Below are 23,782 nucleotides of genomic sequence, written 5' to 3' on the forward strand. Positions count from 1 at the left end.
GGAATGGCCATGGATGACTGGCTAAACTAAGAAAGGTAAGCTAATGTGACACACAGCTATAAGCGCAGGGTAGCTAGAGGAACTCACCTAATATCGGACAGGTTCCAAAATCGGACACAATTACTCGAGCTACAACAGGAATTTTTGAACAGCTTATATGTCTTCAGATAATTCAAGGTTGTGGGCCTTTGCACACCAAGTATCAGCTTTCTTGGCTTCTTTGTCTGGTAGCAGCAGCCCTGCAAAGTCATTACCAATTAAGACGTATAATCAGAAAAATAAAAAGTTGATTCACGGACACTCACTGTCTACAAATCAGACTTACATCCAATCAACAGTTTTATTTGTTCACTCTGAAGATCAATTCATCTACTTTCTAAATATTCCTAGTATATTTTAATCAAATCCTTTTAATCATGAATTACAAATCAAATAAAGTGAGACGTCACTGGAGTAACAATCGCACCATAAATTTAAGTATACGGAAACTTGATTTAGTATACGTTATTTTTTTTTTGAAATTTGACAATTGAAACACGGAATGGAATCATGTGATATTTACAGCATATATACACATGTGAGCTAAAACAATAATTATAGTAAATATACAGACAAGTTGGAAGGGAGACACTGGACATAGTGGGGAGGGATGAATACAGGGTAAAGAGGAAAAAGTGGGAACTGGTGGGTACTATTGGATTGAATGAAGAGATGAATAGATGGTAGTCATTGGAATAGTGTGTAGCATTAAAGTCAGAAGTCAGTTCATAAACAGATAGATCTGGTCTGGAAGTATACGTTGTTTGAGATACGTTTATGAGAAATGTGCACCGTATACCTTTACAAATATTGTTTACTTCTGTATACTTAAATTCATAGTGCGATTATTACTCCAGTGATGTCTCATTTAATTGAGTAGTAATTTGTGATTAGATTAAATAAACTGGGGATATTTAGAAAGTATATGAGTAGCTCTACAAATTGAAGATATAAAACCGTTGATTCGATGTAAGTCTGATTTGTAGATGGAAAGTGTCCGTGAATCAACTTTTTTTTCCAATTATACATCTTAATTGGAAAAGACCTTGCAGGGCTGCTGCCACCAGACAAAGGAGCTGAGAAAGCTGATACTTGGTATGCAAAGTCCCACAGCCTTGAACTATCTAAAGACACAGAAGTCATTCAAAAATTCCTGTTGTAGCTTGAGTAATCATGTCCGATATTGAAGCCCATCCAATTTTAAGTGAGTCATTCTATATAAAGATTTCTGGAGTAGTAAGGTTTTGTTCTATTTAAAACTTACCTTGACATGCAGCTATAATTACTCCATTACTCATTCATTAAATTCAAAGGTTTGCTGTATTCTTAGTTCCTTTCACTTTGTATATCACGATTCCAATAAATTTGGGTGGTTACTTGTGTGTGTAACAGTTGAGTACAGCAGAAAGAGTTTGTAGGTTTGTAGCGATTGTGTAGTGAATTTAGTAGAAAGTAGTTTAATAGCTTATTTTATTGTGAAGTTTCGTGTACAATCACTGTTGCAGTTGAGAGGTCAGTTACTTGAAAAATTCACAATGATATTTCTGGTTTGCTAGTTAATTTTTTTTTAAATTTCAGACCATATTTCACTCAATTTCAAATTTCTCTCATGAATTTCACATTTCTACTTACATTTCATATTTCTGCATATGTTTCACATTTCTGCATGTATTTCATATTTCTAGATCTTGTGCTATGAGGTGTTGCAGTAAATTCTGAAGTGATTTTTTGCTTAGATTCAACAAAAAAATAGCAGCCCCAAAATATATGCAGCGAGGAGCAGACAGGGCAGTGAGTAACCCAGCGTTACAATCTGAGGCTAGCTGTTTACCATCTGTGATTGTCTGTGATCTACAGTACAGCACAGATACAGCTACGCTCAGGAAAAAAAGGGATTCAATACAATCACAACTATGAGATCATACCAAGAGTTCATAACATATCATTCTTATTAAATGCTATCCCACTATAGGACCTGTGAGAAGGCTAAAGCCTGTGAATACAGGGAGTCAGAAACATGTAAATGAAATGTTGCAGTGTGAAGAATGCAGAAAAATAATCCCAGACCCAGCAGGGCTTGATCATACATTGTTATTGAAATTTGTATAAATATCATCATATAAAAACATCAGCTTGTCGCATGGATACAAATAATCCGTGTCAATAAAGATAAGAAGGATTCTACAGCAATAATTATGTATGTACATAGTACTACGCTTTATAAAACATGTTAATGCTTTTTACTGTACATACTAAAAGGTGCATATGTGACATGTTAATCAGAAGTAACACTCAAGTCTTTACATTTTACACAGATCCATTCATCATCATCTTCACTAAAACTTGCAATATACCCTTTGTGGTACTACTTGCTGCACTGTTCACAAAGTACCATCATAGTGAGAATAGAAAAATGGGACAAATTTCGATTACATGAACAGAGAAATTGTCACAACTCAATTGATGCTTTCTGGCTACAGGAAATATGGAGAAATGTGAATTTTCCATAAAAGATACAAGATGATTCCTCATTTCAACTTGCCATTAAACACATAAACAGGGGTTATTCCCAAGAGCAAGTGAAGTGCAATAGGCCAAAGCATAGACACCACAGTCTGCAGAGCCAACCTGCTTAATAACATTTTCAGCATTAACAGTGACTGGACATTTTGACTTCAGCAAAGCTACAATAGCTTGTTCAACAGATAATGGAACAGTAGTTAAAGAAGAATCATAAAGATTAACTGTATTGTCATCACAACCTATTGTGGAAATAGTGACCCAGTGCTTCTCTGCTTCAAGATGTACTACCTGAATAGAGTTTGTATCATTTCTAAGTTGATAATTCATTTAAAACAATGAATTTACTTGTTACAGGTGTGAAGCATGAATAATAAATTTGGTTACATTCGGTCACATTCTTTTGTTTGTGTGTAAATCCCCTGCCACTGCTGTAGCCACCTGTATCCTGTATATGAGAAGAGAATATTAATGTCTCTTCTGCTGTAGCTAAATAAGAAATGACTTTTATGTATAGCCAATACAGTAGGTAGGTTAGAAAGTTACATAGGTCGCTAGCTAAAAGATTTACTTTTAAGAAGTGAGAAGTTTATATGCTACTCCAATTCGGCGACAGTCACGTTCCTACCTACATGTACCTACCTACTTAGCTACCTATCTAGCTACCTACCAATCTACCTCTAATTTTATTATTACGTCTATACCAGTTGGGCACTGGAGGATTTGCATAACTTTCGTTCTGCTTCTAGTTAACTAGCTGGTCCTCAAAAATGTGTGCACCACAACAAAAATTCAACTGGAGGAAAGTAGCTATCACGATGAGTTCTCCTCAGTTTTCTTAGTTAGCTACACAATCTAGCTCCCTCACAACTTCCAAGATATTCAATCCCTAATGCTACATGACATGGAAATTTGCAGCTGGATTACGGCAAGCACTCTAAATTTGGCAAAATCCGATTAAATATCTGCACAAATGCAAAGCACATGCCCCTCTAGATAATTAAACTCTACTGAAATATATGGAATTATCCTGAAAATATATTTCTTTAAATTTCTAATTTCACTTTGCACTTCAACGATATTTCAAATACAGTAGGTGATCGACCCCTCGGTTGCAGTCTGAGTCATCGTAGCTAGCTATAGCTAGCTAGCTAATTGTGTTCTTGGCAGAGTGGATACAAGGTGAAGAGTGTATGTTATAGCTAGCTATTGCATGAATTTTTATGTTATGGCTATTGTGTGAATTGGCTTACTTGAAGAATTGACCTGTTCCGGTCCGGTCTGGTCCAATCCGGGTTTTCTAACCCCCCATGAACTACTAGTACTGTTATTTTGGGGCTTAGACAGATGTCCTTTATAAAGAGATAGTCCACACTTCAGGGGTGTCCTTTAAGAGGAGTTCCACTGTATACATATGGCTGTTGATAAGTGTTGATATTTACCCAATCTAATTAACATGTTTTATGTCTTTATGTTGTTCTTTCTGTACTGCTGGTTTGACCCCTATTCAGATGAACTAAATATTCTGTTTAGTTTAGCTTGCCTTTTATCACTGAAAAGAAGCAGAGCCAATTAAATCAGCATTGTGCTTAATATCTGCAGACAAACAGTTGCCCAATAACAATATTCAAGACAGGTAGTTAGCTAATAATAATATTCAAGACAGGTAGATACATGTAGCTATGAACACCTATCCAAACAAGACAGGTTGGTATGCACATCTGTCAATAACAATATTCAAGACAGGTAGGTAGCTATGCACATCTGTCAAATAATAATATTCAAAACAGATACTATTATTATAATTATAGCCAAAAAGTTTGGGGGGAAATTTTTAGATCAAGCAAAAAGAATTGTGTAAAGTGAGCTTCATAACAGAATTAACCATCTACACGTGTACATGTATGTAGCAACTGTAGGAAAGATACACTGTAGCTACTGGGATATTGTAAATGGAGGCAGACAATTATATTTTAGATCCTCATTTAGTTGCAGCCATGAGAAATAGGCAGGTCATTAGCCATCTTCCATGGGTTTCAATACATATGGCAACACTTTTACAGAACTAGGTCTAGGAAAAAAGGTTTCAGAAAATTCAGAAAATCTCAGAAAAATATAGATACCAGAAAATATTTCAAATTTCACATTCTCTAGAAGACATACGAGAGTTGCAGATCCTTTATGAGACTAAAGGGGATGAATTGGCATGTTTTATTGCATACCTTAGACTATTGTTGTTACTCTTACCGATGCATACTATGGTAGCTTTTTAAAAACATTTATTGAAGGTGAATGCTTACTGTCAGAAGAGGAAGGAAGGCTAGAATTGCCTTGAAAACAAACTCAGCATGGCCCAATAAGGAGATTTCTAAAGCCAAATGCTTTTTTTGATTTACTTTGTCAGAGGCTTCATGCAACACTGAGGTTGCAACAGAAATTTGCCATCTGGATCAGAAAAGTGGTGGTTTCTGCTGCTTCTTTGTTAACACTAAGTCATCCAAGAACTCAGTATCAGTACTAACAAGCAATTCTACATCAATCAGCCAAATACTGCATGTGATTAATTCCAGCCTAAAATTTTCAAAGACATTGATATGATGATGGGGAAAAGGCTCCAAAATCAATGAAAATATTTTCTCTTCAAAATACAGCAATATTCAAAACAGTTTATTTACACTATATCTAACCTTTCTTGCTGTTACTATTACCAATGTGTATATAGGGAGGCTTCTTCTTTATTAAATCAATAGCAATTATTGTCAGAAGAGGTGGGGAACAATCAGGGTAATCCTCTAGAGCTGAAGGCTGAAGCCATGTATGCTCTTTCTACTATTCCTCATATACAATAGCTGGAAGGCATAGCAACTCAAGTATTTTTTGCTAATGATGCTGCTGCTGGGTCTCTTGATGATTTGGTGGCTAAGTGGAAACAGCTGTTTGCCTTGGAGACATGGCTTTGGTATTATGCAAACGCATTAAAGTATTATTGGTCATTAAAGAAAATTGTTATGATGCTGCTTGTTGTCTATGTATTTGGTGGTACACTGTACTTCCCTCCAAATCACCGCTGACCAATCAAAGAGCTCCTCTGGGTCCTCCTGAACTTACATCCACTTTTATTCAAGACTAGGTGTTTCTGTGGTGGGATGATGTTCTACCTATTTCCAATTTTGCTGCTAGTCAGCCCCATGCTGCATACTCTACTATGATTCATGGCTCATCATCTCATCAGACATTTTTAGTGTGTGACCTGTCATCATTTCTAGCTCCACCCATGTGTTTGTTTTTATTGTCCATGCTCTGCATCCATCCTCCTAATGACTCTGAATGAGAAATTTTAGCTTTGCCAATTTGGCTTAGGATGTTGGTATCCTTGTACGTATGCAAGTTTGCCCAAGGCAACTGTTTACCACTTTTCAGTTTCCATCACATCTCCCTTAGCCTCAGCCATTTTAAAACTTTTGACTGTTTTAATCTTCAACAACAATGTACTCTCAAACAAGATGTTTTGTCCAAGTGTCAGAATATTCTAACAGATTTTCATCTTTATTCAACCTTGTCTACCAGTCTTTAAAACTCGCAGGTAAGAAAGGTGGCTGTCCATCTGCCACTGGTTTTGCTCCTTACAAGAGTGATTGTTGTGATGCTATTGTACTTTGGTATGGTTGGACATCCCTGCTGACTGACTGCATGTGTTTGTGGTAGATGAAATAATATTGAACATGCCCTAAGTTGTTCTAATTGAGCATTCCCTACCATCCAACACAGTAACATCCGAGATCTAACAGCTGATTTAAGGTCTGAATCTGCCATGATGTATTCACTAAGCCCTCCTTTCAACCTTTGAGTGGAGAGTTTCTCTCTCCTTATTGCGAATTGTGATGTCAGTGCTTGCCTAGATACAGTATACAGTAAAGACATCTGGCTTCTGGGTTTGTCAGCTTTAACCTACTTTTTTACTTAACCCATATGACCCCTCTAACCATTCAAACCCCTACCGCCAAATGGAGATGTGAAGTATCATCATTATGAGTAGAGTTTGAGAGAATGATCATGAGAACTTAGTCATCTTGTCTTCAGGTGGCATGGGTGTCTCCAATATCATAGCCTAGCACTGGAGAGGGGATGTCGTGAGGGTGTTTCACTTCTCTTTTCTATTCTATGTTCTGTAGGGTCTGTTTTATTAGAACATATACCTGACATCACCATATCCGTAACAAATAAAACTGGATCTGCAGCTTCTGGGAACACATTATTTTCTTTTTGAAGGAATCAAGTACCAGTAGCTGGCTAGTAAGATTTCACTCCACCAAAGCTACTACTAGGCTACGCTGATTGCACATGTGTCATATGCATGTAGCCACAGTACATATAATCATATTATGTGGCCATGCATATATGTCATTTGTAGCTCTAGCTATAGCTACTTTAATTCATAATTCTTGATGAATCACAATCTGATTAGTGCTGAACTTCAAAACAAAAGAATTCTTGTTCGATCCAGTGTTTGCTCTAATGCCATGACAGTAAGCTGTTGTTGATGCATTGACAGGAGAACTTGAGTTGTGACACTGGATATACAGAGTAATCACACTATTATAGTATAATCACAGCAGGAGGTACACAAATATGAGATCACATGCCAGAAGAATGAGGCCAATACTAATGAGAACACTTGAAGAGCTGTTTTCAATCAGTCTTGCTCTTTGTCACTCCTTGCAAAGTCACACAGACTGTAGTGTAGAATGGAGACCATGCACTTGGCTTTGTGTCCAGATTGTAGCTACCTTCACTGACAATTTCTGATGCCCTTACTTGCTAGCAATACTGTCCATAAAATGAAAACGCACTATAAAGAAATGCTCCATTTTCCATTTCCTCATTTCCCATTTCCTAAGTTTCCATTCCTCTTTTTAGTGACACCCCTATATTTGTTTGTTCATATGCACCCTGGTGAGCTAAAACGTTTTTTAAAAGATGGTAAAAAGCAGCCAGAATGTAAGAATTGAAAGCTAAATTAAATCTGTATTAAGCTTCGGATCCACATGCTTAAACTTTGCTCTGAGATGGTTTCTTTTTGGCAGTCTGAAATACAGGTATGGTGACTCTTCATATACTTCTTGAATGGTGGTTTTATAGACATCTAACAACTTTAAAACAATGTAGAAGTCCTCTTAGGCTACTAGTGGTAGCGTATCCTTCAACTTGAAAGGGGGCGTTACCTGTACTTGAACAAACAAAAATGAAGGGCAGCATTGAGGTTTTCTTTATACAATTCGCACGAGAAAACATGACAGACACACTATAAAACAGTTGAGAAGATAATTCTGTGTGTAATTTGCTGTTTAAAGTGGATTATTATGGTTACACTTCCTTAGGAATGCATAGCAACATAATTACCAAATTGCAAAATAGTTCATGAATTACAAAATATGTGACTGAATTTGACTAAACCAGGCTTCGATGCACAAAGCTTCGTTAGGAGATATGGCGATTTTAAGTAATCATTGTGTAGAAACTTCCCAGTGCCTACAGCTGTGCAAACAAAATTTGCACCAATTATTCATCTATTTACCAGCTATCACTGAGTGGGTGTATAAATTTCTGATATCCAAAATTTGCCCTGTTTTGGGCAGCTTTCTTCGAGCGGGTTATAATATCACAGGTGGTAGTAATAGGGTGGGAGGGTGGGGGTTGGTGGGTGGGCATAATATAGGGGTATAAAATGAAGTAGGAAGATGAATGGAATCCAGAGGCCAAGTTTGGGCTCTCCTTGGTCCTCCATGGCCCTCAAATCACTCCAAATTGACTGAGAACACTATTGGCGAGCTCTCTGTGAAGTCCCAGCTCACCACACACCATTATCACAAAGCCATGCCCATTCAATGGCACCAATCTCCCACTCATCGCTTTGACAGGGTCGGAAGAAAGCTGCTGCAGAAACCAGACTTGCCAGTCCTGACGGAAGCACAGTGTGGAATATGATAGTGTATTAGACCAGCAATCCATTTCTGGTAAACACCTAAGTTTGATTTGTGTGTGTGGAAGTCTGGTTATACGAAATCCGGTCACATATGCTAAATTACAGTATTTACATATCTAATTATGTAGTTGAATTAATAGCATGAATATAAACTAAATTACATAAATGGTTGATTAATTGCCGATTTAGTTAGAATGGGATAGCATTAATTGCATGGGTGCCTGATTTTTAGAAGTGGCACAGCATTAACACGTTTCATCATGCAGAATGTGTCCACTAGCACCTGGCATGGTGACTTGGAACTCACTGTGCCACCTGAAAACAGCTTACAAACATTGAAACATACTTGTAATCTTGTTGTTTACATGTAAGGTAGCCTCTGACTCTTCTGCAATCACTCACGGTCATTTGCTAATCTTTTCCTTCACACAATTTGAAATTAAAACATAAGTGTGGCACTGGGCATTATATAGAATTACTCGTACATTGAAATCATCAACACAAACAGGCATAATTATTATATGGTTGTGCCTTCATTCACAGGCAAATCTATCCCGGTTAGTTCATGTCTAGGCCTCGTAATTTTCAAGAGCATTATTATTTATATATCATTTATTTATTACACTAAATCTATGACATAATTTTTTTATTTTAAACCACATTTCTTATTATCTTTAGTACTTGGTTGTATAATTAGATCCAGGGCACATACAACCAAGCCGTGCAATCACCACAAGACAACCTACTAATAGGGCATGTATAAACAGTGCATGGCCAGCTCAGGGTGGAAAAATGCACATACATAACAGTAGTAGCACAAATTATAAACATAAGAGACATACTAGAATGTAGGTACAATCAGTATGAATTTTGAGGACCTACTATAGTTGTGTATTAGGTTATTGTCTTGATTACCCAAACATGGAAGATGTAGAAATTCCCGTCATCCGTACCTCTTGACTGTTCCCCTTCCTGCATGATTTACAAGTGAAGATGGCTTAGCCACAATGTACAAACAGTGCCACAGCCAGCACTAGCAGTGTGTGCTGGTACATCTGCTTTTGTGTATCCCTTTTAATACTTTGATAATAAATAAATATACCAGTGGAAATAATCCACATACACCAGCAAGGGAGTTTAACTGGTATCTGACAAAACATACACAAAACAAGTGAGCCAATGGTGTTGAATTGCTTACATTGTATATGTATGAGATGTCTCTGAGGATGACTCAAAACCATGCTTATTGCCTATTCTAAAGTATCAAGATTGACAATTTTAAGTATTTAGTGTGTTGTAGCTCACCAATAGTTGAAGTAGCCACTATAACTTGATAGCTCAGTGTCCTATTGCTTCATAGATCTATGGCATATACTAGCTAGCAATGAACCAGTAAAAAATCACTCACAACATTGTTTCACCATTGAATGTTACCAATCCAGACTTCCACAGAACGTTTTGAAGCAAAACAGCACTTGTACTCATTAAAACAATAATTATTTTTAGAGACACTTAACACGTGTAAACACTGTAATGGAATTTTCAGTGATGTCAAAAACAAAACTATAAATTGTGGCATGTAGAAACAGTCCTAATATAATACACTATGTATAACTCTTAGTGATTTTATCACCCACATAAATCGTAGGGCATGTGCACCATTTGGAGGAGGTTTCAGCTAAAACCATTGCAACCCCAGATATAGATACCATACACAAGGCACTGGATAGTGTCATGGGTCAGCAAAACTAGTGTAACAATGTCAGAACGTGATGTACACACAGTTCAAGTACAGTAACTGAGTTTTGTGAAGCTTTACAAGGCTAATGGGACAGCATGTATGTATGTGGTCATTCACAAAACCACAGAAAACTATGGAAGAAAGCAAAGCAGTACGAATTGTCGGTTGGTCTACTATAGTTGATACAAGACTTTAGGGTTTCCAACTCAAAATAGGAAGGTGCTTCCTTTTTGTTGTTTCTAGTGATTTTCACACAGACTGGCTTTAAGAAAAAGCAAACAAGTGCTAATTTATTATTGGATTGCATATAGCATTGGGTATCAGCATAAGTTTAACACACAAAAACATACAAAAAGTGGTAACGTGACCAAAAATATAATAATAGTTAAATTGGGCAGCATATTAGAAAATCACTGTATTTTAGGGTGACTGAAGTCACAATTAGTGTATTTTCTTGCCTTATAATGAAGACTTCTACATCTTGTAGTGCTATGAAACATTCTTTATAGCTGTAATGGGATTGTTGGCCACGTGACCACTCTTTGGATATTTACTGTTAAACTGCACTGATATTGAAAGTAATAGACAGTTTAATAATGTATTAGCACTCGTTTGTTTTGAGCCTGCGTGAAAATCAGCAGAAACAATGAAAAAGGTTGAGGCATCATCTTATTTTACAGCAGAAATCCTATATGAAGGGATGTTTGGTCATGTGACCACTTTTTGGATATTTACATATGTTAACATTGCACTGATAACAACTGCTGCAAACATTCCAATAACAAATTAGCATTTGTTTGCTTTATTTTAAAGGTAAATCCATGTGAAAACCTCCAGAAACAACAAAATGAAGCACCTTCTTATTTTGAGTGGAAACCCTATACAAGTAGGGCTAAAATGAATATACCGAATATTCATATTTGATTCGAATTTGTTCAAAACAATAGAGGATATGCGCCATCAATAATTTGAACGAAAAATGATCAATATAACAAGATTTGCGGCATGCCCAAGAATTTTTGACGGTGAATGACTATTGTGAATCCCATACAAAAGTACAGGTAGCAAATGTGGCTCAGACTATAACTCGCCACATGAACTACGGATGCATGGGGCTCCTCCTTCCAGTTACTCTGTTATACACGCAAAGGAATCTATCACTCTGGAGAAACTCGCGTAACTGGTCTAGTTTCGGTGATTCGCACTTTCTATGCATACCTACAATACATTCGTTCACCGTCGTGATGTAAGAAAACATCACGTTTTCATTAGAATGTGTTTGGTCATAAAGTTAGTCTATTATCGTAATTCGAAACATTGAAATTACAGTAAAGATGGCGGACACTAGTAATGAGAAATCTTTGTCAGTCTCTACAACTACAACAAAATCAGATACTGCACTAGAGATGTACCAATAATCGGATCGGTGATCGCAGGGGTGATCAGATCGGTGGCCGATGTATTAATAATTGGCACAAGCACTCTGTAAACCGATTAGTTTGTATGGTAAATATGAGTACCAGCTATGAAAAGCCTGTTTGCATACTACAAACAGTAGAAAGCCTCTCTACACTATTCCAGAAAATGTTAAGCTACGAGAAGCCATGCGACTGTGTGTAAGTATACTGCTATTAGTGTTAAAATATTCTTACCCAGAACAGTAGCTGTTATATGGCTTTAACAACAAAAACTGCACCACAGAAAAACTAAACTGATCATCAGCCATGTTAGTAATTAATCATACCACAGAATAATCCGGACAAGGGAGCATGTATTAAAATATCTGTGGTGCCTAATTGTCTGGGTTGTGTAATAGAAGTCCCACCACCATAGGTAGTTGTGCAATAAAGCAAAGTTGTATCACTTCTGTTTTCTCAATGCTACAAATCATTAGAATATCTAATCCAAAACAGCCAAGCTGTAAAAAAAAGAGTGCAACCCTCAAAAAGGCTATAGTGAAAAAAAAAGTGAAATCCAAGGTGGCGGCCAAGAAATGGCTATGATGGTAGGTTAATGGTAAAAATTTTAATAACAACAATTCAGGTGAATTTTGGTGCCACTTGGTCTTGGCACAAAATTCACCTGAATTGTTGTTATTAAATTTTTTACCATTAACCTACCATCACAGCCATTTCTTGGCTGCCACCTTGGATTTCACATCTTTTTTCACCATAGCCTTTTTGAGGGCCGCACTCTTTTTTTACAGCTTGGCTGTTTTGGATTAGATTTCACTTCGTTTTGTATTTGTATACCCCAAAGCCGGCCTATGACCAGCTTTGGGGCGTTTTAACTAATGTTTTTTTCTTTTCCACAGGAAAGAAGAAAAGATGAAGCAGATGAATACTTTAAATATTTCTGATTTTATCAATAAATGTACAAAATTAATTATATATATATAATGTATATCAAGACACACGATAGTGTGTCGTGCGGCCCAAGAAGCCGGCGCGCCACACCGTGAGTATATTAACAGGAAGAAAGAAAACGCAATTTTCACACCTATGTAGCTCTGTGATCCCTCATTCGATTGGAACCAAATTTGCTAGAGACGTGCCGCCCAGTTAGGGGAGTCTACATACCAAATGTGAAGAAAATCGCTCCAGCCATTTCCGAGATACGAGCGAACAAAATTTCGTTTTAATTTCTTCGTTTTTTTCTTCTTCTTCTTCTTCATCTTCTTCATTTCGCACACTTCGCAAAATTCGCCATAAAACACGAATGCGTGCTCGGATTGGGCTGAAATTAGGCACACTTAAAGGGCTCATTAAGGCGGATCTCCGTACCAACTTTGGTAGGAATCCGATGAACATTCACGGAGTTACTACCGATTATTTGCGTAAAATAAGGTCGAAGGTCTGTCACGCCTACAGGGTAAACCCCTTGGAGGAATCAGTTGAAAATTGATATGTAGATGGAGCAACCATCGTAGGAGTGCCTTTTTGTGGTTTGAAAAGAATCGGGTTAAAGACCATGGAGATATGACAGAAAACCCAACCTGTGTCAAAATTACGCGATCGATTTTTATGAATAAAAAAACTATTAGTTTTCGTGTCTACCAGGCAAACCGCTTAGACCAACGAGCTGAAAATCAGTATGTAGCTGGAATAATCATCGTAGAAAGTTCTTGCAGTAGTACAGAAGAATCGGATTACAAATCACTGAGTTATGATTCGAAAGGAAACTACGTGCAGCAAATGCGAGATCGAGATACTCTAATAGAACAGTCACCCTAATAAAGCATTCAGCTGCATGTATAATTTACACAGTTATATTACATTGCAAGTTATTCTGTAGGGAATTCAGCTACAAACAAGTCACCCGGTAGTCAGATCAGCTAGAAGAAGGTACCTAATAGAGAGTTCAGCTACAAAGAAGCCATCATGTAGAGAGTTCAGCTCAAATAAATCACCCTGTAGAGAATTCAGCTACAAACAAATTTCCCTGTAGAGAGATCAGCTAGAAGAAGTTACCTTGTAGAGAGTTCAGTTACAAAGAAACAATCATGTAAAGAGTTTAGCTACAAACAAATCACCCAGTAGAAAGTTCCGCTATGAACAGATCACACTATAGAGAGTTCAGTTAGAAACAAGTCATCCTGTAGATAGATCAGCTAGAAGAAGCCACTTTGTAGAGAGTTCAGCTACAAAGAAACCACCATGTAAGAGAGTTCAGATGCAAACAAATCACCTGTAGAGAGTTCAGCTAGGAACAAGTCACCCTGTACAGAGATCAGCTAGAAACAAGTCGCCCTGTAGAGAGTTCAGCTAGAAGAAGTTACATTGCAGAGAGTTCAGCTACAAAGAAACTGCCATGTAGAGAGTTCAGCTGCAAACAAATCGCCCTGTAGAGAATTCAGCTAGAAACAAACCACCCTGTAGAAAGATCAGCTAGAAGAAGTTACCTTGTAGAGAGTTCAGCTACAAACAAATCACCCTGTAGAGAGTTCAGCTAGAAACAAGTCACCCTGTAGAGAGATCAGCTAGAAGAAGTTACATTGTAGAGAGTTCAGCTACAAAGAAACTACCATGTAGAGATTTCAGCTACAAACAAGTCACCCTGTAGAGAGTTCAGCTAGAAGAAGTTACATTGTAGAGAGTTCAGCTACAAAGAAACTACCATGTAGAGAGTTCAGCTGCAAACAAATTGCCCTGTAGAGAATTCAGCTACAAACAAATCACCCTGTAGAAAGATCAGCTTGAAGAAGTTACCTTGTAGAGAGTTCAGCTACAAACAAATCACCCTGTAGAGGGTTCAGCTACAAACAAGTCACCCTGTAGAGAATTCAGCTAGAATAAGTTACATTGTAGAGAGTTCAGCTACAAAGAAACTACCATGTAGAGAGTTCAGCTGCAAACAAATTTCCCTGTAAAGACAAACAAATCACCCTGTAGAAAGAGCAGCTAGAAGACGTTACCTTGTAGAGAATTCAGCTACAAACAAATCATCCTATAGAGAGTTCAGCTAGAAACAAGTCACCCTGTAGAGAGATCAGCTAGAAGAAGTTACATTGTAGAGAGTTCAGCTACAAAGAAACTACCATGTAGAGATTTCAGCTAGAAACAAGTCACCCTGTAGAGAGTTCAGCTAGAAACAAGTCACCCTGTAGAGAGTTCAGCTAGAAGAAGTTACATTGTAGAGAGTTCAGCTACAAAGAAACTACCATGTAGAGATTTCAGCTACAAACAAATCACCCTGTAGAAAGATCAGCTTGAAGAAGTTACCTTGTAGAGAGTTCAGCTACAAACAAATCACCCTGTAGAGGGTTCAGCTACAAACAAGTCACCCTGTAGAGAATTCAGCTAGAATAAGTTACATTGCAGAGAGTTCAGCTACAAAGAAACTACCATGTAGAGAGTTCAGCTAGAAACAAGTCACCCTGTAGAGAGATCAGCTAGAAACAAGTCACCCTGTAGAGAGTTCAGCTAGAAGAAGTTACATTGTAGTGAGTTCAGCTACAAAGAAACTACCATGTAGAGAATTCAGCTACAAACAAATCACCCTGTAGAAAGATCAGCTTGAAGAAGTTACCTTGTAGAGAGTTCAGCTACAAACAAATCACCCTGTAGAGGGTTCAGCTACAAACAAGTCACCCTGTAGAGAATTCAGCTAGAATAAATTACATTGTAGAGAGTTCAGCTACAAAGAAACTACCATGTAGAGAGTTCAGCTGCAAACAAATTTCCCTGTAGAGACAAACAAATCACCCTGTAGAAAGAGCAGCTAGAAGACGTTACCTTGTAGAGAATTCAGCTACAAACAAATCATCCTATAGAGAGTTCAGCTAGAAACAAGTCACCCTGTAGAGAGATCAGCTAGAAACAAGTCACCCGTAGAGAGTTCAGCTAGAAGAAGTTACATTGTAGAGAGTTCAGCTACAAAGAAACTACCATGTAGAGAGTTCAGCAGCAAACAAATTGCCCTGTAGAGAATTCAGCTACAGACAAATCACCTTGTAGAAAGATCAGCTAGATTAAGTTACCTTGTAGAGAGTTCAGTTACAACCCTGTAGAGAGTTCAGCTAGAAACAAGTCACCCTGTAGAGAGTTCAGCTAGAAACAAGTCACCCTGTAGAGAGTTCAGCTACAAACAAGTCACCCTGTAGAGAATTCAGCTAGAAGAAGTTACATTGTAGAGAGTTCAGCTACAAAGAAACTACCATGTAGAGAGTTCAGCAGCAAACAAATCGCCCTGTAGAGAATTCAGCTACAAACAAATCACCCTGTAGAAAGATCAGCTAGAAGAAGTTACCTTGTAGAGAGTTCAGTTACAAACAAATCACCCTGTAGAGAGTTCAGCTAGAAACAAGTCACCCTGTAGAGAGATCAGCTAGAAACAAGTCACCCTGTAGAGAGTTCAGCTAGAAGAAGTTACATTGTAGAGAGTTCAGCTACAAAGAAACTACCATGTACAGAGTTCAGCTGCAAACAAATTGCCCTGTAGAGAATTTAGCTACAAACAAATCACCCTGTACAAAGATCAGCTAGAAGAAGTTACCTTGTAGAGAGTTCAGCTACAAACAAATCACCCTGTAGAGGGTTCAGCTACAAACAAGTCACCCTGTAGAGAGTTCAGCTAGAAGAAGTTACATTGTAGAGAGTTCAGCTACAAAGAAACTACCATGTAGAGAGTTCAGCTGCAAACAAATTGCCCTGTAGAGAATTCAGCTACAAACAAATCATCCTGTAGAAAGATCATCTAGAAGAAGTTACCTTGTAGAGAGTTCAGCTACAAACAAATCACCCTGTAGAGAATTCAGCTAGAAACAAGTTACCCTGTAGAGAGTTCAGCTAGAAGAAGTTACATTGTAGAGAGTTCAGCTACAAAGAAACTACAATGTAGAGAGTTCTGCTGCAAACTAATTGCCTTGTAGAGACAAACAAATCACCCTGTAGAAAGATCAGCTAGAAGAAGTTACCTTGTAGAGAATTCAGTTACAAACAAATCACCCTGTAGAGAGTTCAGCTAGAAACAAGTTACACTGTAGAGAGATCAGCTAGAAACAAGTTACACTGTAGAGAGATCAGCTAGAAACAAGTCACCCTGTAGAGAGTTCAGCTAGAAGAAGTCACAATGTAGAGAGTTCAGCTACAAAGTAACTACCATGTAGAGAGTTCAGCTGCAAACAAATTGCCCTGTACAAAGATCAGCTAGAAGAAGTTACCTTGTAGAGAGTTCAGCTAGAAACAAATCACCCTGTAGAGAGTTCAGCTAGAAACAAGCCACCCGTAGAGAGTTCAGCTAGAAGAAGTTACATTGTAGAGAGTTCAGCAGTTTAGCTGCAAACAAATCGCCCTGTAGAGAATTCGGCTACAAACAAATCACCCTGTAGAAAGATCAGCTAGAAGAAATTACCTTGTAGAGAGTTCAGCTACAAACAAATCACCCTGTAGAGAGTTCAGCTACAAACAAGTCATCCGGTAGAGAGATCAGCTAGAAGGATCACCTTGCAGAGAGGTCAGCTACAAAGAAATCACCCTGCTTCATCTTTTCTTCTTCCTGTAGTAAAGAAAAATTGACAGGTTAAAAAGCCCTAAAGCCGGCCATAGGCTGACTTTTGGGTATACAAATACAAAAAGAAGTGAAATCTAATCCAAAACAGCTAAGCTGTAAAAAAAGAGTGCGGCCCTGAGAAAGGCTATGGTGAAAAAAGATGTGAAATCCAAGGTGGCGGCCAAGAAATGGCTGTGATGGTAGGTTAATGGTAAAAATTTTAATAACAACAATTCAGGTGAATTTGGTGCCGCTTGGTCTTGGCACAAAATTCACTTGAATTGTCGTTATTAAAATTTTTACCATTAACCTACCATCACAGCCATTTCTTGGCCGCCACCTTGGATTTCACATCTTTTTTCACCATAGCCTTTCTCAGGGCCGCACTCTTTTTTTACAGCTTGGCTGTTTTGGAATTAGATATTTATTACAGAACTCTACATGGTGCATGGTTTCTTTGCAACTGAACACTCTACAAGGTGAGTCCTTCTAGCCGATCTCTCTACAGGGTGAACTATTTGTAACTGAACTATCTACAAGGTAACTTCTTCTAGCTGATCTCTCTACAGGATGATTTAGTTTGTAGCTGAACTCTTTACAAGGTAACTTCTTCTAACTGATGTCTCTACAGGGTCACTAGTTAGTAGCTGAACTCTCTACAAGGTGACTTCTTCTAGCTGATTTTTCTACAGGGTAATTTGTTTGTAGCTGAACTCTCTAAAAGTGATTTGTTTGCAGCTGAACTCTCTACATGATGGTTTATTTGTAGCTGAACTCTGTACAGGGTAATTTCTTCTAGCTGATCCCTCTACATGGCGATTTGTTTGTAACTGAACTCTCTACGTGGTGGTTTCTTTGTAGCTAAACTCTCTACAAGGTGACTTCTTCTAGCTGAACTACGTAGTTGAACTCCCTACAAGGTAACTTCTTCTAGCTGATATCTCTACAGGGAGAATTGTTTGTAGCTTATCTCTATACGGGTTACTAGTTTCTAGCTGATCTTTTGAATTCTTTTCAGGGTGACTACTCTATTATGGTGACTGCTCTATTAGAGTATCTCGATCTCACACTTGCTACACTAAGTTTGATTTCGTGTTATAACTCCGTGGCTTTAAGTCTGATTCTTCTACACCATTGAAGATCCTTTCTAAGATGATTACTCCATCTGTACAGCGAATTTCGAAGCATTAGCCCAAGCGGGTTTTCTGGTGGGCGTGGAAAGTAGTCATTTTTCTATTAGTTAATCTCGATTGCATAATTGCTACACACTGTTGGTTTTTCCGTTGTATCTTCCTGGTTTTTAGCTCAATTTCTTTCAAACCACAAAAGGTTTGAGGTTCAATAGTTAACCTATTCACCCACCGATTTTCAGCTTCTTCCCATACGCGGTTTACCCTGTAGGCGTGACAACATATTGGTGTTGTTTTTCATGAATAATCGTCAACAACTCTTTGTCTGTTTATTGTATTCCAGCCAAATTTGGCACAGCGATGCGCCTTTATACCCCCCTTCTGTGTGCAAATGTCAAGGCAATCGGATATTGCATTCGCATTTTATAGTGGTTTTTGTAAGTGTGCGAAAAGAGGAAGAAAAAAAACGAAAAAAACTAAGCCATTTTTTGAAGTCGCATATCTCAGGAACTCTTGAAGCAATTTCGCTCCAATTTGGAATGTGGAGTACTGAAGTTGGAGGGAGTGTCCACAGCAAAAATCGTCTGGTTTTATCAAGGCAGCACAGAGCTACGGAGGTGCAAAAATGCGTTTTCGTCCTTCCTGTCAATATACTCACAGGTGTTGCGCCGGCTTCTTGGGCCGCACGACACACTACCATGTGTCTTGATACATCATGCAGTGGTTACACCTGTACTGAGTTCTATTTGATTTACACTTTACAGAATATACAATAATTTACTCGGTATATAACCAGTATCAGCTCTAGTTTTAGGACAGATTAATTGGATATCGATACAACTGAAAAATCCTTATCAGTACACCTCTATAGTAGCTACATCATCAGGCACTTCTACTTTATTTCAAAAGCCACCTACTGAGGATTTAAGATATCAAATTTTAATTATGGTTTACAATTGAATACAAATAATAAGAAATAACACATATACACTGTATTTCAGTATTTCAGTATTACACTAAAAATAGAATATTCGATTATTCGTTCTTAACTAAAAATATTTGTCCTCTTTCATTTAGAATATTCGTTTTAGCCCTAGATACAAGTAACGCTAATCACATTCTAACATCATTACCTGGTAAATTCTGGTTATTGTTTATAGTTAATTAACATGCTGATATATTTTGCATCTTCTGACAAGCAAAAGTAGGCCAGTGTTGACACCTCAAAGTCTATTGAGGTTTAGTCTTGAGGCACCAAAAATCATTAACAAAACACTGTCTTTGTAAGGCTGCTCTAAGTTATCAGTCACAGTATCCATGGCTCCAAAGACCCATTTGTATTCAATTTCAAAACAACCTTCATGTGCACATTACACCACAAACACAGCTACACTCATTATCTACTTCCATTGCAGACAAACACATATATAATAAATATACAGAAAGTTCAAAACTGCAAGATCACTTGCCTTGCGCTAAGGTGCTCAGCAATTAAACTAAGTCTGGTCACATAACATATACAAGAATGGAAAAAACTGGCTTGCCCCTTGCTGCAATAGCCACTGGCTGCATCTACATGGTCTAGGCCTAATCATGCACATGCCAGCTGAAGCCCCTAACAGAGTTCATAGAACTTGATGTTGATACTATAGGTACAATTAGACCGAAAGAGGTAAACTGGTAAAGTAAATAAGCTATGCTAAATATAGCACAATCATTTGCTTCCCCAAGAATTATTGCATCACTTAACTGATACCACTTAATTAAGTATTACATTAATTTACGATAATTTAAAGTTTCATTCATGCAGTCTAACAGTGGCGGCCACTCCTTTTCAGTAGCTGTACTTCTTTCCAATGTTTTTAAGGTCACTAACAGTTACATGCTGACTGAACTAGAACCTGATGATGCTTAAGAGGTAGAACCACATGTTTACTTTTAGATGCACAACTCTATATGTTATAGATTACAATAACACTGCATGCTCCATTTCTGTATGCATGCAACTTCTAGGGGTGCATGACTGCAGTACATGATTGAGATTATATATTATACCAACAACTCAACTTTGAAAGTTTCCTAGTACTATACACATTACACCAGCTAATAGCTATGTGACCTATGTCTATAAAACCAGACAACAGCCAAAGGCATTTGCTACCAACATCACGCAAACAGGTAGAGAAAACTGGACGGGATTTCAGAACATATTAATTAGGTTGAAATGAATATGTGACTGGATCTATGAAAACCGTTCTTATTGCCCAAGACAGGAAGTTTGATTTTTTCACACAAACACAAAGCATAATGAATGCACTGTCAAGTTTCACTGCCACAGTCAACCAGAGTAAAGTGGTCTGCTTTTGCTGGCTGCTGCACAGTGGCGAGCTGTACGAGTAGTCTGGGGTCTTGATGGAGCCCTGGCCAACCAGGAGATGGCTGTGTATGGCTGTACAGCTCCGTGGTGTTGGACAATGACCTGTGCTGTAAATTTCCTTTCATTTTAGCCAGTTATGAGCCCTGAATGGCCCATAACTTGGCCTAATTCATCCCAGCACATACGGCTGCAGCACATGTTGCTGTCAGACCTTCAGTGCTGGTCACTGTAAAGTGCTAATAATAATAATTTTCAATTTTTGAACACCATCTTGCCCGCCTTCCAGGGCCCCCGCCTCCTACCCTTCTGGAGCTCGCTTGATACAGACAACCTCGGTTTAAAAACTATCTAAAATGGCGGGAAACTTAACTGTTGAATACTTCTTCAATGGATTATCAGGAAGGTAAGAAATTGTTGTGAAACGTGTGACAATTTGGTATACGTAGCTACCACCATTTTCCAGCTACAACACACTGAATATTTAAAACCGATGTTTCTCGATACTTTCAAATGGGTGATAAGACCGGTTTTCCCTGAGACAGTCACATATACACTGTAGTATGAATATTCAATATTCATTTGTTAAGAAACATTTGCATTTTTAAGAAATATTTGTTATTCATTAAATGTTTGTTAATCATTGAGACAATGACATATTTAATCTTGAAAAGCTTCTGAAAACTAAAAGCTGTTCATTTTTAAACTGTATGAAAACTAAAAGCTGTTCATTTTTAAACTGTAATTCATCATCATTTCAAAAACAAATACTGTACATGCTTGTAAAGGGATTATCATTAATTACATTCAAAGTTGTAGTAGTAATCAAAGTGATTTTGTCCCTTTCAAGCACTTAAGAATAATTCATTAATTTATTTGGTAATTTAAAGAATATTGGATTCTTAATTTGATATTCATTTCTGAGGGGTCTGACACGTATGGAATCTAGTATTCAGCAGGATTCAAATTCTTACATCTTGAATAAAATCCTTTAAATCTCTAGGGTTGCATAAATCTTTAAATTCCATAAATTTTGCATTGTATTCCTCAATTCTCCGTTTATTCCTTGTACAAGATTGAGATACTCTAATAGAGCAGTCAACTGCAGCATTCAGTCAAAACTATTCTAATAGAATATTCATAATGTTAAACAGATATTGAAGAAGAAAAGTTAAATGCAATTCAAAATTCTTCAAATTTAGTAGATCTTGCACTGTCAATCGTAATTACATAATTTTAGTGGCTTATTTCATTATAATCCTGCTCAAAATCCCAAATCCCTACTAAACTTTTGCAAATATTGATCTAAGGTCTTCGTGTCGGAACCCTCATCCATTTCACACTTAGCTAATGTTATTTACCTGGATCATTGAAAGGAACCAATATGTAACGAATAGTCATATTTCCATTGAGCTCAGCATATTGTTGTAAGTTGCTACGAATCTGTGGTATAGTTTGCTGAATTTCAGGAAGCTCATCTCCCATACTGCTAGTGGTGTCAATAACATAAGCAATACTGGCAGAGACTGCATCAACAGCAAGTCCTAAATACATCGCAAATAAGGCATCATCATTGACATCTCTACGTATTTCTCTAAAGATATCTTCTGTTGCTTCTTTTGCTAATGCTACTGCCATTTCATAGTGATTGTGATGTGGGGACCATTTATCATGAGGAGAATCTTTATTGATTCCACCCTTAGCAAACTGATCACTCGTTGGATCCAAGAAACCCCCATGGCTACATTTTCCACGTGGTTTGCTAATTACTTGATAATTTGAGTCTTGAGAACCACCATAATAGCCGCTTGTAAGAATACCTTGTCTTTTCAATGAATCGTGTAAATTGTCTGAGCAAGAGTAAAACTTTTTAGCGCTTCGTCTTGTAACATCATAGTCGTCAATAAATATGCTTCCAAAGAAAGTGACTAAAGCAGTAAAACGTTCTATGACTCTTCCAAGTACAACCGTTCCACTTTCGGGGCAATTCATGCAGGTTTCTTGATCTGCTTCTGCAATTGGAGATGGCCTTAGATTGCGCCTCCCTAAAATTTGATAGATATTTGCGTTACCATTTTCTACCCAGTTTGAATGACTGTAGAAGTCCTGAAGTGTATGTAGCATGCGTCCTGTTTCTGTCCTGGCTTCTTTGTAGTTTTCAAGCTTTATGGAAGAAACTACGGAATCTCGAAGAAGAATAAGGCGATTCTGTCCAGCCTGAAACTGTTCGGAATCAAAATGTGCTTCTGCTAATTTCTCCTCGCTTCCAAGGTCTACTTCAGCGTTTGCATCTTGCATGGTTTCGATAACACTTCTGAAGTTACTTTCAATGCCTTTCTCTTGGCGACCATAGTAGGCAGATACTAGCTTCGATTCCTCTATCGACGTACCTAGGCCAAGAATTCTCCCAGAGCTCCCAGGATTTTGATTGTTTGGATTATCAAGTAAAAACTCCCGTGTCACTGTAAGAACCGCCATTCTGGTCATATCAGGATGCGTGATTGTACCTTTGAGAGAGAAGCTTATACCGTTCAGTGTCCATGATAAGTATGCAGCAGGTACAAATCCATAGACAGGGATAAGACAGTAGCATCCTAATAAAGTTAAGGCGATGATCACAACAAATCTCATAGCTAGCTAACAGTCACACTGGCGCGCAGCTATAGTTAAGCCGACGACTTTGATACCTCAAAATGGATAGCAAGCCCGGTGTATGAACTTTTTATAGGTACTGTACCCGTGTCGCATGAATGCATGCACAGGTGCATGCACAGGTGCATGCACGTGTACGCGTTGCTGCATGCATGCCAGTCTTGTACAGATGAAACCATGATTTGATGGCGAGAATTTATAGAGTAAGCCACCAATGTTCGACCACCATCGGTTCGGACGCGATTTTTCTTTAAACCCGCAAAGAAAATTTTTGCTCTCGTTATGCCTTTGAAGAGGTCTAGGCCATAAACTCTTGCATGCAAAATTTCAGACCTGCAGCTTTCTTCGTCTGG

At 37.9% G+C, this 23,782-nt stretch overlaps 1 protein-coding gene across 1 annotated transcript in view; it reads right to left on the bottom strand.

The window, feature by feature from the left end:
- LOC136263402 (von Willebrand factor A domain-containing protein 7-like) overlaps positions 1-23,454 on the bottom strand; it is a 63,266-nt gene extending 39,812 nt beyond the window's left edge. Inside the window, exon 1 of the mRNA XM_066057917.1 lies at positions 22,139-23,454. Within this exon, the coding sequence (XP_065913989.1) occupies positions 22,139-23,408 (1,270 nt within the window). The 5' untranslated portion in view covers positions 23,409-23,454. The remainder of the gene's footprint in view (positions 1-22,138) is intronic.
- Between the last annotated feature and the right edge of the window lie 328 nt (positions 23,455-23,782).

This window comes from Dysidea avara, chromosome 1 (genome assembly GCF_963678975.1).
Source record: "Dysidea avara chromosome 1, odDysAvar1.4, whole genome shotgun sequence".
NCBI classification, from domain to species: domain Eukaryota; kingdom Metazoa; phylum Porifera; class Demospongiae; order Dictyoceratida; family Dysideidae; genus Dysidea; species Dysidea avara.